The following is a 16542-nucleotide window of genomic DNA, read 5'->3' on the forward strand; positions in this document are numbered from 1 at the left end:
AGCGTGGCTTGAATGGTTCCCCCTAAATTGTATAAACTTAAGAGTATGGAGAAACAGATGGTGAACTACATGCATCACACCCCATCTAACCTGGTAGAGCAGAGCAGACTTTGTGTCTTGCACAGAACTCTGCCCTTAAGTCTCTGGAACACCTGAGCACAGTCTCTGAACAGAATAGCTTTATTTCTGATATTTCTTTCACAGGAGGGCAAATCTGAACCTTGCAAGGGGTGGGAGGAAAGAAATTAACTCTTAAAGAAAGCTTTGAGCATAAATGAGTCAGTGAATGGCAGGGAAGAAGCATAAACCAGATTTCAACAACTCTGCTGATCTTTCCTTCTTTCTAGAATCCAGTCGCTGATAAAAGCTTTCGCTCAGCCTTTTAACTCTCGAAGGCTTTCTTCACAATAATTAATAACTATGAAACACTGAAATGAAAAAGATTTTGTCACAGAATGGGGCATGTTTTGGTAGCTTTGGATATTAAGCAATGACCTTGGGAACATACAGGAAAAATCTTTATAAGACATATGAAGGTCTTGGTGACCTCAAAGGGTAAATTAAATGTATACACAGGAAATATCTACCACACCTTTTAAGTAAGTAGGTCTGAAAAGTTTTTTTTATCAAGACAACAGAGTGCAGTTTTGTACTCTCTCACAGAAGCTGTTACTGCATATTTATGAATGCTTTAAAAATAAAGAAAAAAGGCTAGGCTCTCTGCATATTAGGACTAATCATGCAGATGGCCTTAGAGCTTGATAAAGCTACTTTGCAGATTGATCTCTGAGATAATCTCTGATAATGCTGATTCAGAAGTCTGATAGCATAGGCACAGGAGACTGTTTCCAGGTTTGAAGCAGGGAGCTCTAAAATACTTTATTGTATATTCTGCTTTAGTTGCTCATCCTCTGTAAAAATTCTTCCATGTCACAGCTTTAGAGGTTGTTAACAGAAGGGATGTCAACACAGGTAGCAATACCACATTATAGAAATGCTTTTTAAGTCTATGACTTCAGAGGTGAGAACAAATTGTTTGGAGGTAGATATGCACAGATGGAGCTACTGCTTATTTACAGAGAGAAAAAATACAATAGTGCACTGAGTAATCATTTTGTATCTTGCAGTGTTGTTTTTTGTTTTGTTGTGTTTTCAGAGGGGACCTGCATGGTAAAACTGTGTGGAATCTCACCATCTCTTATTTCTAAAATTCAGAGAGGAGCTGATGAGCATAAAGACTTAACTGAAGAGTAACTGATAGTTTATCAAACCTAAAGCGTGTACTTAAGTTCAGAACTGCTGTCCTCAAAACCACTTCTTAGCTGCCACCTGGGTCTAGATACATCTAACCTCAAAAATGCCCCTTTTATCTATCCAGTCATGCAAAGTTAGCTTTCTGAATGTACCACACCATGGTCTTAACTGAACCAAGCTAACTGCCTCGTAGCTTAAGCCTGATGGGATAGGATCAGGCAAGTGGGCACTTCATCTCTTATTTCTCACAGGATACTCATTCCAAAATTGTTTGTAAGATTTATATAAAAGGACAATGAGTTACACTACACATCTATACGTTCATAAATACATATACATGCGTATATATGTATATATATGCAAAATGGTGCTCATTTTACTTTAAATATGGTCAACCACTGTTGCTCTTACCCAATAACCTAGTGGTTGGGGCACCTGCCTGGAAGCATGAGATGATTTACTATCTTTCCTCCTGGATTCTGTGCCTCCTTCTTTCCTGGGGTATCACCAAACCGGAGACTACTCTAGAGGAGAGATGCTTGCTTTCAAGCTTTTATAGCTTCTGTGGAGAAAAAAAAAAAAAAGAAAAACTGATCTATAAAGCTCACAGGAGTTGTATCTTCAGTGAAGTGGTAATGGCCTTACAGCTTGGGCTTTTGAGGCCTGTCACTATTAACACTACACCAATGCTGAAGTATTTCTCTAGTTAACTTGCGTTTTTCCAGCATAGTTCTGCTTTGTGAGATTTTGGCATATCTGCAATGGGTCCATCGTAAGGTCACTTCACACCTCTACTACTTCTCTCTCAATGCTGGAATTCCAAATATTGTAAGAGGCAAATGTCAAAATGACAAAATGTCAAACTGACAAAAAGTTTTCAGAGCTTTCCACCTGTGAAAAGGTTCTATGTTCTTCTTGACTCAGTATATAAAAGCCTTCACGATGATTTCATTCACTTGTTACGTAGCAGAAGACTAATGTGGCAGGAATACACACTTGAGACTATAGGCTAGGGCATGAGGCATGGTCGAACTATCCTTCTCACGTAGCTCTTGCATTCAGCTTAGTAAAATTCTACTTGTGGAACTGACAATGATTACTTGAAGTGTTTATTTCAATAAAAACCGGGAAGAGGAGGGCTTGAAAAGTCTCTGCAAACTACGGGTTTGGAGGTGAGGTTAATTAAGGGATTAATTAGTTCCTTAAGGCTACCTCCTAAAGGAGCTATACTGTACACAAGGTCATCAACCTGGCCGATCCTATATTAAGATACTTTGTCTTGGTTCTTCAAAATTCTTTGCCTTTTTTAATAACTAATTACTCACAGCTAATTCCTTAATTAACCTCAGCTTGCAACGGGAAAAAAGCCAATCCTGAAATAGTAAAGGGTGGCAGAACTTAGTGCTCATCATTAGATTTAATGCTGAAATGGGAAATATCAGTGCCTCAGGTGTCACTGAACCAATTTGTTGCATGAGGTTATATAATGGATTCCCCTTTTTTTCTTTTTTTTCTTTTTTTGGGGGTGGGGGGGGCAGCCTTTATTCTCCTAAGAATTAAGAACCCAAAGTCACCTCCACCAGGCTACTGAGGAAAACGCCATTCCTTCAGGTGCCTTCTCATCACGCTTACACTACAGTTAAGGTCTGGTATGCTGGAAATTATGGAGCGACAGTGAGACTAATATTAGAAGACACATCCCAGAGAAACCTCAGGGCAGTACTCCTCACACTTCCCACAAGAAAATTAGGTTTGTGGTTTGTTAGTGAGCTTTTGCATCTTGATTCTGCTTAACCTCAGGTTATGAAACATAATCCATCCCTTAAATGAAGTTCCAATTTGGAATTTAATATTCCTTCCGTGTGTGTGCAGGGTTTTTGAAAATAATTCAGTACATATGTTGATTTAAACAACAGTTTCCCCAGCTGAAGGAGGAGACTTTGTCCCTGACCGTCCTGTACCTCTATGGTATCAACCCATGTTTTCTGTGAAGTACCTACCTATTTTTTACAGATAGGAAACATCCTCAGTCAGGATCAAGTTTCCTGTAACATACTCTGCAACTTTTAATAGTGAGCGTTGTAGCCAGACTTAAAATTATCAGACTTTTGTGTCAGTTGTATCACTAAAACCAATGCTGAACTGTCAATGTTATATATGGCCAAATTACACTGCAGCATATTCCTAGATAGAAGCTAATAACCTGGGTCACTGCAAATACTGTAGCCAACAGTTCTTCTTAAGGGATTGCAAGATTTTAAAAAAAAAAAAAAAAAAAAAAAAGTGATGGTGACTCCACCACCTCCCTGGACAACCGATTCCAATGCCTGACTGCTCTTTCTGAGAAATGTCTCCTCATTTCCAACTGAAACCTCCCCTGGCACAACTTCAGGCCTCTGGTCCTATCGCTAGTTATCCGTGAGAAGAGGCCGACCCCCAACTCCCCACACCTTCCTTTCAGGCAGTTGCAGAGACCAACGAGGTCGCTCCTGAGCCTCCTCTTCCTCAGACTAAACAACCCCAGTTCCCTCAGCCGCTCCTCACAGGACTTCCGAGGCGTGCCACAGGTCTCCCAGCCCTGCCTTTCCGCGCAAAGCCCTTCAGCAGCCCACCACCGCCAAGCCGCGTCATCCACCTCAGCCCCCTCCCGGCCGTTTAACGGCGGGCGCCCCCTCCCCGGCGGGCGGGGCGTGCGCACGCGCGGGGCCGCGGCGCGCGACCTCGGAAGGGGCGGGGCGCGCTGCGCGGCGATGCGGCCGGCGGGAGCATGACAGGCGGCGGCAAGCGGCGGCCGCGCGCGGCGGCGGCGGCGGCGGCGGCGGCGGAGGCGGGGGGCGAGCAGGTGGCGGTTAGCGGGCGCGCGGCGCGGCCGTTGGCGGCGGTTGGCGGCCGTTGGGTGGCGTTTGGCGGGCGGCCCCCGGGCTGAGGGGGGGGCGCTGCGGGCCGCCGCTGGGAGCCCCTAGGCCTGCGTCGGGGCGGGCGGGGAGCCCTGGTGTGCCGTCCTCAGCAGAGGAATAAACCTGGCCTTTTTATTTATAACTTGTTCGTTAGCGTTTAGTTTCCTACCAATTTTTAGAGCATCACAGGGGAAAAGCACACCTAGGCTTACTGCTGTAGCGGTGTGTGTGCATGGGTGGAGCATTTCCACACCCGTTTTGGTTCGCCTTACATCTTTTATTTTATTCTATTTTTTTTTTACAGCAACTTAAACTTTTGGCTGCATCTAAAATGTTAGGCAGTAAACTGCACCAGCTCAGACTGGGAATAGCAGAGTGGCACAGGTAGTAAAGACTTGGAGGATTTATGGCCTTTAACCAAGCATGACAAAATTGTGTCCCTTCTTCAAAGTGTTTGTATAACGGGAGTTCCTTAGATGCAGGCTGCTGCGTGGTTAGAAACTGCCATTTTAACATAATGCCAAATTTAGATTAAGATTACTTAGTCCTTTACTTAATGAGCTCATAAAGGTGCTTCTTTAGGGGCACATTGACCCACTGATATCAAAGTAGTGCTTTGCTATTTTGTACATATTAAGAACTTGTTGGGGAAAACAAGTTCTAACACTTGTTATAACACTCCTAAGGGACTCTGTGCAAAGTAGATGTTCTAATCTGTATATACGCTGTTTTAAATAACAGGCACGACTTTATGGTCTTGGTCGTTGCTTTTCCATTAATACAGAGGCTTTGTAAAGTTCTTAAGTGGAACTGACAGGAAGCAATGAGATTAACTTTTCTTTCCCTATCTGCAGTGTGAAAAAAATGGGGATGCCAAGAAGAGAAGGTCAAATCAGGCAGATATACCTGATGCTCTTCGTCAAGAAGCAGAAACGTGCTACCAGCTTAGGCTACCTGAAGACTTCTACCAATTTTGGAAGTTTTGTGAAGAACTAGATCCTGAAAAACCAAGTGGTAGGTTTTTGGATTTTACTTATTTTTTGCCTTTTCTAACTTTCACTCTCAAAAAAAACAGCCGGAAGGTAGGCAAACTGGAGGCTGTCAGATGCATTCTCATGCTGCTTCAGTTTGCAGCTCAGATGTCAAGATATTTACATGAGTATAAACAAGAATACGGGAGATAATCACAAAGATGTCAGTCTACTTCAAGCTTTCTGAAATATAATTAAACCGTGGCATGTAAAGGATTAAATGTTACCTAAATCTGCCTTTCTTGTAGGTACATTTAAAATATTAAGTATTGAATTAAAGTTTCCTCGTATCAACTGAGACTTCAACTCCCTAAAATTTATTATATAACAGAATGAGGTCTCAAGGTGCTCTAGAAATGCCACTTTATTTTCCAATGAAAAGTGTAATAACCTAACTCTTAATAACCTAACTCTTGAATGAAAGCTAATTAAACAAAAGAACATCTCAACTTTACTTGTCTGGTAAACAGTATGTGTGACTGTTTGGATTTATGGACATTTTTGATATGTGAGTGACACAGGAGTGTCTTGATTTAGCTGTGCACCAGCCAGAAATTAAAACAGTTCGTGCTCTGCTTTTCAGATGCACTTGTGTCAAGTGTTGGACTTACACTGGTTGGACCATATGACATTCTTGCTGGAAAACACAAAAAAGCAAAATTAACAGATGTGAACTTCAATCTTCATTGGAGATTCTTCTATGATCCCCCGGAATTCCAGACTATACTTGTCGGGGATAGCAAAACACAGTATCATATGGGATATTTCAGGTATTTAATTTAATATATGCTCTTGTTATGATACAGTTGCGTGTTACTTTTTCTCCTCCATGTTTTCCATGACACAGGATTTGAGAATGAAATGTAAAAATTAAAATAAACGTCAAATAAATGTCTTTTCTGTAACAGAATATTAACACTTGGGTTGGTATCTTTAATAAAATAAGATCAGAGACGTTGGAGTTGAAGACTAGATTTAAATGTTTATTAAACTCGCCCCTACATCCCTCCAGAGCACCTTCTGGTTAGTTTAATCTCTAGCCATAATACTTCAAAGAAAAAGTCAAGCATTATGAAATAAGGTGAGTATGCATTCTCTGTGTGATTATCGATATGAGCTCCTTTCAAAAGCATACTTTAAGGCTCTACAGTTTTAGACCTAATGTTGCTTTTGTAAGGTCTCTAAAGGAGATGTCAGCATGGCGAGGAGGCAAATTAATTTCACTTTGAAATAGGAGAGATGGACACAGCTTGAATATTTGTATGTACTTTTTCAAAAATAGGGATGTGCCAGATGAGCTTCCGGTGTGGGTTGGTGCAAATGAAGCTAAGAAGAACTGTCTGATTACCCCAGTTGGTGACAATGTATTTGCTGCAGTCAAGTAAGGTTCATATTTACTTTTATTTGTAAAAAGTAGTTTAGAAAAGAAACAGTTAACCAGGAGATGTGAGAGGAGATAATGCAGCTACATCTTTCATGCATATGTAAAAATACATTATATATAAAGAGTAACTACAAGAAGCCCCATTTCTGAGCTGGGGCAGGGTAGCATTTATATGAATATATAATTCCGTATGACTCATGAAGCTTTATGTGGTCCTGCATCATGAACGTAAACAACAGAGGTGTGAATACTCCTGTTTCATGGCCCGTCAGTTAAAAATGGAAAGCTCTCTAAGGACAGATACATGTCAGTAAGTGAAAGCAGACGGAAGAAAAGGTTCCGCAAACAACCTGTGTGAAGTGCAGAGTTAAACGATGACATTTGTTTTGAAAGTGCCACAATGAAACTCATCAATATGTATTTATGTGCATGACTTGGATGACAAAGAGCGTGTAAGTCACTGAAGCAGAAAACTAAATTCTTCAGATAGACGGATGAACAGCGACTGAGTTCGTGAGAATCTTCAGCACCCGCAGATAGTGCAAACTGTATTGTAATGCAAACACAGATAGAAAAGGGCAGAGTACTCTCTGTGCCAAACTTTGCTTTTTGTGGTGCTTGTTGTTGAGAGGCTTGCATTCCTAAGTCTGTGTATAAATAAACCCTTGACTGCTAATCTTCATTATAAGATTTGGAGGTTTAGTGATTAGAAGTCTATTCATTTGTTTGTTTTCTGTTTAGCTCTTTTAAGACGTGTTTCTTCTGTTTACAGATTATTTTTGTCAAAAAAACTTAAGGAAGTGACTGATAAAAAGAAAAGTGCTGTTTTGAAAGAGATAGATGAAAAACTAACAAGAACAGCAAAAGAATTGGGTTATTCTCTGGAACAAAAAACCATGAAGATGAAACAGAGAGATAAGAAAGTATGACTTTCCTGATCCGCTGGAGAGAACTAAGTTCTGTTAAACTGTTATTTACTTACCTGGTTTTTCTTTTTTTTTTCTTCTTTTTTCTTCCTTTTTTTTTTTTTTTGGAATCCTTCTATTCAGTAAAGAAGCCTCATTTAGGAATATCCAGATCTCTTTCTATAAAACTTCAGGAGAGGGAAGATCAGTACAAGTGTGTTCCAAATAATGGGATTATATCAAAACACTTTACTCTTCTAAACCATAGCGTGCCAAGGAAGGCATTAAAATAAAGAAAAAAAAAGCAGAAATAGTCTGAAACAAATGGGGAGCATGGAGAAGACTGCCTCGTAGTGAAGGTCCATGTGAATGGTTGGGTTGGATCTATAAGAGTAACATTAAGGATGATTTGTGTTAATAGATTATTTTTTCCATACCTATTAGAAGTAATTACGGCAGCGGGGACGGAGCAAATGTAGTAAAATGCACAAAATATACAAGTGACTACAAGCAGTCCTAGATTTCAGAACTTCGCTGGAGTTTCTGGTTATTTGAAACTTCAGTGCTTAAAAATAATTGCTGTATACTTTAAGTTGGCGTCCTTGAGCCTAGACACTGTATTTGGGTTGGCCACCAGCAGCCAGGTGCTGATGCTGTTTAGTGATGTGAGTGGTTTTATGTCACGGGATTGACTTACGGTACTACGTTTGATTTCCTGGCTCTTTGTTTAGGTGGTGACCAAAACATTTCACGGAGCTGGCCTGGTTGTTCCTGTAGACAAAAATGATGTTGGATACAGAGAACTTCCCGAAACAAATGGTAAAGATCTTGTTCACTATATTCTTCTGCTCTGTTTAAGTAGACAGTCTCCAGTCACATACCTGTTTTGCAAAAGCAAACTGCATTCATGTTTTCTACCTAAAGAATACGAGCAGCTGGGAGTAAAGGGCAGATGTTTTAACTGTCACACTTGAGCAGCTAAGTTTGTTTTATTTAAGTAAACCAGATGAGAATCAAAGAAACATACTAATTACAAAATAATAATTCCTATAGTAGTAGTTTATACTACTGCACAGCCACGCAGGAAGTAGATTCAAAGAACTGATGTACATTCAGGGATTTGTGGGTTTATTTCTTGTTCCCCCTTCTCTTCTGGTGTTGTAGTAACCAGAATCAGTTCCTTGATGAAGGTTCAACACATGAATGCCCATCTCTTTGGGAAACTGGGATGGATGGGCATGGGGTAAGAATGAGCTGCAAAGGAAAAGGGGGGAGCTTTTTATCCAGCAGCTCGTACCAAAATGTGACCTGCAGGTATACTTTTGGCAGAAGCTACTTCCATGCAATATATTTCTCAGTTTAAACATTGAAGTATTTCTGCTTTTATTTTCGCAGCTAATCTTAAAAAAATATGTAAGGCCATTGTTGATGCTCCTACTGACGATGAGAGACTGAAAGCGTTTGCCCCCATCCAAGAAATGCTCACCTTTGTTCAGTTTGCTAATGACGAGTGTGACTACGGGATGGGATACGAGCTGGGTATGGACCTGTTCTGCTATGGGTCGCATGTAAGTACTACAGCAACCGCACTTCACAAAGTTAGGCTTATATGCAATTACAACAGCACTGTTTGCTGTCCTGGCCGGTCTGCCTGGCTGTAGCCCTGGAGAGCCGCGTTCCCGTTCTGACCGGAGCCAAGCTCCTGGTGCTGCGGGGGCCAGCGTAGATGCCCGTGTTGTGGCCGGGCGCCTAGCCCCAGGCACAGCACGTCTCAAGCTGCGTCCCCTGCAGCAGAGGCGGGGGGCCGCTGTGTGCGGTAGTGAGGGGCGTGCCCAGGGCCAGTCCCTCGGGGGGCGGCAGGCGCGGGGCGGGCGCTGGCGGCGTGGGTGCCCGCGGCGCGGCGCTGACGAAGGCCGTTGTCTCCCTGTCGCGCAGTACTTCCACAAGACGGTGGCGCAGCTGCTGCCGCTGGCCTACGGCCTGCTGCGGAGGGGCCTCTTCGCACGGATCATCGAGGCGCACCTGGCGCAGCGGCGGGACGAGCGCCTGGACCAGCTGGCGCCGTGACGGGCGGGGCGGGGCGCTCTGTCGGGCCGAGTAAAGCTTGCTTGCACACCCAACGCCTCGCTCACACACTGCGCGTGCGCCGGGCCGGCCGCGGGCGCCTCTCACCTGACGCCGCTGCGGTACGGGGGGGTGGGGACCCCGCGTGTAGGGTCGCTGCAGGGGCGGGGGCGGGGACCTCGCCCCACAAGGACGGAGCCGCGCGGTGCGAGCCCGCCGCTGCCTTCGGGCCGCCCTGTTTCCACCTCGTCATTGTCGCTCCTGGCGGCTCGGATGCTGCCCGCCGCCTGCACCAAGTTGGGCCGGAGCAGGCTGCCGCTTGGCAGTAAGGACACAGCACCGACTGACACTTCTGGGTGTGGCTGACTTAGCAAGAAATGGGATTTTAAAAAAGCAGCACATAGTATTACAAGAGAAAAAGCACACTGCCTTTCCTACCTCACAGCTTCGATGCAATTTTCCCATATTTTCACTAATCTGGACTTCTTAATACAAAGTGACCTTTGCAGAAGATGCAAGTTAATTATCATCATTGGGCAGGTGCTCTTCTTCCCCTTTATTGCACGGCTTTAGTCTCAGGCTATTGCTTACGATAACAGTCCAGAAACCAACGGAAACTAACACTTTCTCTTAGTCAACCCGCAAGCCCAGCCATAGTGGAGTGACCGTTCACAGTCGTTTGTTTATCGTTACTGGTGCTGACAGCACTTCTGACAAAAAGCATAGCCCCCTAGCACCATATACTCAAATTTCAACATTGTCTCTTCTTCCAGCAAATGACTGTACTTCCAAAGCTCCCTTCCTGCATAAATGACTATATAATTCATTTTAGTTCAGCAAACGGCAAAAGCCTATCTCAAATTTTAAATCAGAAAGCTATTTTCAGTTCTCAGTCACGCATTACATCTACTTTTGTACACAATTTGATGACGCCACCACCCCTCCCTTTCAATCAGCATACAAATGTTGTGTTTATTCCAACAAACATAAGCACACACATACATGAACTTTTTCATGGGCACTCAATTCACTTTTATACACAAAAAGCACCTTCTTAAAAATTCAATCTCTTCCCCTCTCCCTCCTCTTTTCAGGTTCCAAGCAGATTTTCGTATTAACACCCTGTAAATCACACAAGTATTCACCTTTCACGTATTTAAGTATCAAGTCTGAAAACAGTGAGGACTTATGGATCTTCCATTTTTATCTGTTCTTCTCAATTAGAGCTTAATAACTGTAACACCAACCGAAGAAATATTGAAGTGCGGATACATCACGAATATGTCAGCAAGAGATGTCTAACTTAACCCTACTTTAAAAAAAAAAAAAAAAAAGGACTAAAAATGCACTTTGCAGCAACTACATAATTCTGTCTTTTATACAACAAAAGCACCACCCATTTTCAAATTGGGAAGCCAGCTACTCTACAATTATATAATTGAGGCAAATCTGAAAAAGTCTGTTTCAGAAAGTTTTAGTTTGTACTAATTTTATATTAAAAATTCCTAGCTGTTAATTTTGTTTCAGGGAAATTAAATGCAAAAATCAACACAAATACTGAGAAAACATGACAGTCAAAGTAATAAATGGTCATACAGAAGTTTTTAATGTTTGTTTAAATCATCACAGTAATCAGAATTTTTACTGTAATGATATGCAGCTCTACCACACTATTATAAATAAAAACATTAAGATCAATATTAAATACAGCTCTAGGCAACATCACAGATTAACAAAGTATGCATTCTTCATGAACCAGCAACTGATTGGTTTAAAAATAATAATAATGCTGACACTTTCACCCTCCCATCCACATTTTTTTTCAAATTAGGAACTTGAGTAAGGCGCTGGAAGTTTTACATTAGAAAAATTTTGTTGAACAGCAGAGGCACACAGACTTCAGTATCAGAATTTCTAATGCATGTTTACCAGGGACATTTTAAATGCCAATAGGGAAAGCTTAGCAGCTGAGAACAGTAAATGGATGCACAATTTATATGCAGCACTTGGAATCCATACTGAAATTATAAAACACAGCAGGGGTGTGAACTGTATTTTAATTCAGACAGTACAGTCTGTAGAATCAGGTGCAAATTAATACAGTACATACACAGCAGCGTTTTAGGATGAGGAAAACATCAGAAATGGCAGAGGTTCCAAACTGATTTAAAGCAACTTTTTATACGTGTAGTGCATTTATATTCTTCCACTATAGAGAAAAAACATAGGTAACAGATCAGCATCACTGACAACTTCCAGAGCTGCCTTCTGTATAGGAGCCAAACTCTGCTCTTCGTAAAGTTTCTGCAGGTTCACCCAACGTACCAGAACAAACGCTGAACCCCTGGCATTGGCTTTGCTTGGAAGAATACAGCCTGTTGCTGCAACGCAACAGCCTCAACACAGCCGGACACCATTTCAGCTCCACAGCTGCTCTTCATACAGGGGCTGATCACACTGAGCACACTGGCACATTACACTTTCTACTGGTTCCAGTTACTGCAGGAGATGAGATAGAGTAGATGGCAGTTTTATACTCCGAAAATAGGCTAAAATCCAGCAGAGCACTTTAAGCGCTGACATTATTTTGGAGCTTGCCAGCAGTACCAGAGTGTTGTTTCGGGATGTTACCATTCTTTAAGACAAAGTCAAGCTGAGTACTTCGCTGAAAAAAGACGTTTGAGGTAACTATGACAAACGATTTAGAGATGCCCAAGATTTTGGACATAACCGTCTAAACCTTTGAAGTCCCGTGGGCATAGCTGTTAATAAGGAAATTTTATCTAGCCACATATTGTGAAACATGATTCTGTAAGTTCTGTAAGCCGTATTTCTTAGGGTTTTTCCTCCCTGCTTCACTTATGGCACACTGCCTTTGTGTCCGCACGCGTTTGTGACAGTTTGAAAAAATAACTGAAACAAATTAATTGGTGACTGAAAGAAAGAAGTTAGGATGTTAGGAATCGGTCAGTTCACCTGCTGCCGCCCTGTGTGCTGCTGCTCAACTTTGAAGTCCTGCCAAACTTTCAAGTACTGGATTTGATTCTGCCCTGCCGCTCATCTTCAGTGGCTACATATCATTTGTAGCTCTATATACTTGGAAAAAGAAGTCAAAAGCAATCTAATACTTATAGTTGCTTTTTATTATTTTTTAAAACCCTGAAGTTTTATTTCTTTTAATAATATTTCTAGTATTACTGTTCCAGTTATCTGCTCAAAAAGTAACGGCAGTGAAAGTTACATTTGAAAATGATCTTATATGCATGTTGGATCATAAAGAAACCATTTTGTTTAAACCCTTCATCTAGCTGTAAACATTTGCTAATCCTCCATTACTCAGAGAGGATTGTGAATTATTCTATAAAATCACATTAAAAAGGTAATTAGTTATGTGAGATATTAACTGATTTGTATTTAATAGATTTTTTAATTCATAAAAATATAAATAAAGAATGGTAAAACTTCAAGAAAAATAATATACATTTAGTGCAAGTTATGAGTTACATTTCTTCCTACCATGTCAGCAGTGGAACATCTTTTGTGGAGAAGAAAAAATAAAAATGAGCAGTCTCAAATTTTACAGGGGGGGGGAAAATATCTCCAGTGTTGTAGCATGCAATTTTTACCAGATACACGTATACAGAATTGTTCCAGCTCTTAACTAGTAGATAGCAGTACTTTTCCTTATACTGCACAACATTGGTATATATCCTAGTGTTTTCAATAATACAAAAATTGCATAAGACCAGGTCACATTATTGATATTTTCTGCAGCAAAAACAGTATTTTTCTCTGAAACTCTAGTTTCACGTTTCATTTTTCTCATATCACAGCGCGTGGGCTGAAAGATGTCTCGCATGGTTCTTGCAAGGTATTACCTGTTCCATCTGTTTTTGTCGCAGTGGATCTGTACTGCCCCAAGCATTTCATGATGTACAAACTTACACGTTTAATGGCACAAGAAAAACCTCCCTTCTTGTGATCCAACCTCAGTAACTCACAGTACATCTCAATATGAGAAACAACTGCTTCAAAAGGGCACACCAATTTTAAAGAGGCTTTGTTACGGCTCAGGAGAGAGAGAAATAAAGCTCTTCTGGAATGTAGAAAGGTGACGTGTAATAATTATACATTTCATGAGTTAACACAACAGTTTTCAGTGGTAAAAAGGGCAAGACCTTTCAGTCTCCATAAGATGGCTCAATTCGGAATGATCCCTCCAGAAACAGGGACTAAGAACACATCTCTTCAATGCTGAAGTACCAGGCTGGGGCTGGAGAATTGCGCCACCTCGCACGGCTCTCCCACTGCACTATCATGGCAGACCTGACGCCTCGGGACGCATCCAGTGCAGGACAGCAGCTCTCCCTTCCCACGCTCCCATCAGCCTTCCTCCTCTCCACAGCTTCCCCCAGACCAACTCCTGATTTCCAGCAGCACTGTTACGCAAAAACCCAGCTCTCGTTTCTGATTTTAGAAGTATCTCCCAGACTAAAGTGTTGTGCTATTCAACAAATGAACCTCCTCTTCAGTTTCCTCTCTCTCCTCAGCTATGGGTTTCAGTTGAACATTATTGAGGCGGGGTCTTGGTTTGCCGTCTGGGCCATATGACGGAGGATATCTTTTTTTGTTATAATGCCAAGGAGGCGCCTGAAAAGGACAAATGGAAGACCGCTGTTAATCCAAGCAGGAAAATAAGAAACCAGAACAACATCTGTAGCCAAGTCCTTTTTGTTGACAGGGATAGAGCAAAAGTAAACAGCCTGATTTTCTTATTTAGACAAAAACATTTTATTAATCAAAATACTGAGTAACCACCAGTTTGTTAAAACACAGCAATGCTGAGACACCACATTGGATGGTCTCTGACAGCTGCAGGCCATTTTAATGAAATACAAGTAATACAAGTAGAGACCATGACGATTTTTATTTAACTTTGTTTCCACAAAAAATGAATTTTTGATTAGCATATGCCAACAAAAAAGTAAAAAAAAAAAAAAAAAAGAGGGACAAAGAAAAAAGAGGTATGAAAAAGAAGTGATACTGATCCCATTTCAAAAGGGATGTATGTGCCAGCCTAGCCATCAGAAGTGATGTATCACTTGATGGCCCAAAAATCCTAATAGCAAATTGAACTCCCCTTCCCTCCTTTTTTTTAAAATCACAAGAATCTTTGTAGTCTGATGCACTGGCTCAGACTGAATATATGTTCATAGGAGCACACTGTATTTGCCACAAAACTTTTGCAAAATAGTCAATGATTAACTAGGTTTTGGAGTTTACAGCTTTAGAAAATAAACAGAAAATAAGTAAGTTTTCATGTTCAAATTTAGATACTGTGCTCTTATGACAGGGTCTTAATTGCTTTTTAAATTATAATTTTGTGAAATATCAAAAAGGATGAGACTGTCCAAAAGGGTAATATCACAGGAGAAGCAAAGAGCAGAATGAATGAGCCGCTGCCCTTGTTATTCTGGTTAGTACTTTTTTTTTCTTATTAAAGGACGCATGAAATACTTGTGAAATATTAGCATAAAATAAGAACATAATTAGCATGTTTTGCACATAAGCAGCTAAACTTGGTGGGTAGGTTTAGTAGAAATGCAGCTATTGCAGAGCAACCCATGTCCAAATTAAGAGAAGTCTATCTCATAACTAAGGTTAGATCACAACATTGCGGTTAAAACAGTTTCTAGATTCTGAAGTAAATAGTAAATGTATTAGGCATGCCATTTAGTGGCTTGATTTCACTGGACTTTATAAAAAGGAGTACATTAGTTGCTGTAGGTAACAGCAGCAGAATCACAGGACTTCACATAAAATCGCAGGACTTTACTTGAAAATAAGAGTACCTCTAAAAATCACGGTGATAAATGGCGATTACAGGGAAGATCTAATGCTGCAATATATTAAAAACGTGCTTGGCTTTGCTTCTCAAAAGATGTGATACTTCGCTCTTTAACAGCTATTTAAAGCTGTCAGAATCAGAAAATAGCATATATAATTTTTTTATTTCACATGAGGGGAAAAAAAGGTATTCCTAGCTGTATGCTTTCCCACCGAGGGAAATCAAAAGGTCAACTCGATGGATCTATATGATCTGAAGAACAAAATATCAAAGTCTATTTTTTACCTTCCTTTAATGTTGTGACTAACAGTACGTCCACGGTTAACAGCCTGATTTCTACAAAAGAATTTTGCATATTGTTTTCTGTTATGGTTTCTTTAATACAAATTTTTAGTAAAGGAGGATTTCATTGTTCAGCCGATGTCATAAAAGTACTGAACAGTTCACAAGTTTCATGCTTCCTGACTTCTAATGTGTCTAATTATGAGATCTGATATATCTAATCACCAAGGGTTCGACGTGCTGCTTTAGTTGCTCGAGATGCTCTAATATGTTCTTCTTTGTGATGATCCCCAAGACAATCCTGAAACAGATCATGTTATGCTAATAACTGTGTGTGAAATCAAATAAAAAAAAGTTCTAGTCATAATGAAAAAGGTCTAGAGTAGAGCAAAACTAAAAAAGAAAATGGGTTGCAAGAAAGCTAATGAGATAGTTAAATGAAAAATGATTTGAAAGTCAGCACCCTTTCCCAGACTTTTTTTTTTTTTTTTGTCTGTCTTCTAAAATGCTCAATCTTCAACAACCCCAGAGCAATGTTTCTCATATCAGGTACAGGTCAGGGAAGTACATTTCATCCCTTCTCCTCAAATTCACCTTTCTTCAGATTTCAGTGGCACTGAAACTAAAATCTACTTTATCTCCTTTGTTTGTTATTTTCTCCTCACAACTACAGAAAATTATTTATATTTTAACAAGCCACACTAAATAACCAAAATAATAACTGTCAAGTCAAAGCAATCGAGGTTTGAAGCTGCACTACAGAGCAGCGTTATATGGCGTCCCCAGGAACAGACAAATTTCTTATTCACCATGGTATAAATCAATCCACTCCCTGGAATGGATGTTCTGGTCACAGCTAGGAAGAATCAGCTTCGTC

At 40.8% G+C, this 16542-nt stretch overlaps 2 protein-coding genes across 6 annotated transcripts in view; one reads left to right on the forward strand and one right to left on the reverse strand.

Moving 5' to 3' along the window:
- The first annotated feature begins 45 nt into the window (after nt 1-45).
- On the forward strand, nt 46-9591 carry LOC121069298 (histone PARylation factor 1). The gene is given in 10 exon segments (XM_040555361.1): nt 46-93; nt 3801-3992; nt 3995-4096; nt 5006-5165; nt 5766-5952; nt 6465-6563; nt 7339-7489; nt 8203-8290; nt 8867-9039; nt 9407-9591. Coding segments are annotated over 10 exon segments (1332 nt in total). The 3' UTR covers nt 9539-9591.
- A 1531-nt stretch (nt 9592-11122) lies between these two features.
- Nucleotides 11123-16542, reverse strand: part of CLCN3 (chloride voltage-gated channel 3) — a 62197-nt gene continuing 56777 nt past the window's right edge. For 3 of the 5 annotated variants that reach the window (XM_040556596.1, XM_040556597.1, XM_040556598.1), the window contains 2 exons: nt 15891-15966; nt 11123-14185 (listed from right to left, as the gene is read on the reverse strand). In XM_040556596.1, coding sequence (XP_040412530.1) covers nt 14027-14185; nt 15891-15966 — 235 coding nt within the window. In that variant the 3' untranslated portion in view covers nt 11123-14026. The remainder of the gene's footprint in view (nt 14186-15890; nt 15967-16542) is intronic. The other 2 variants (XM_040556599.1, XM_040556600.1) reach the window with 1 other exon arrangement.

The sequence above is a fragment of the Cygnus olor genome, chromosome 4 (assembly GCF_009769625.2).
Source record: "Cygnus olor isolate bCygOlo1 chromosome 4, bCygOlo1.pri.v2, whole genome shotgun sequence".
NCBI classification, from domain to species: domain Eukaryota; kingdom Metazoa; phylum Chordata; class Aves; order Anseriformes; family Anatidae; genus Cygnus; species Cygnus olor.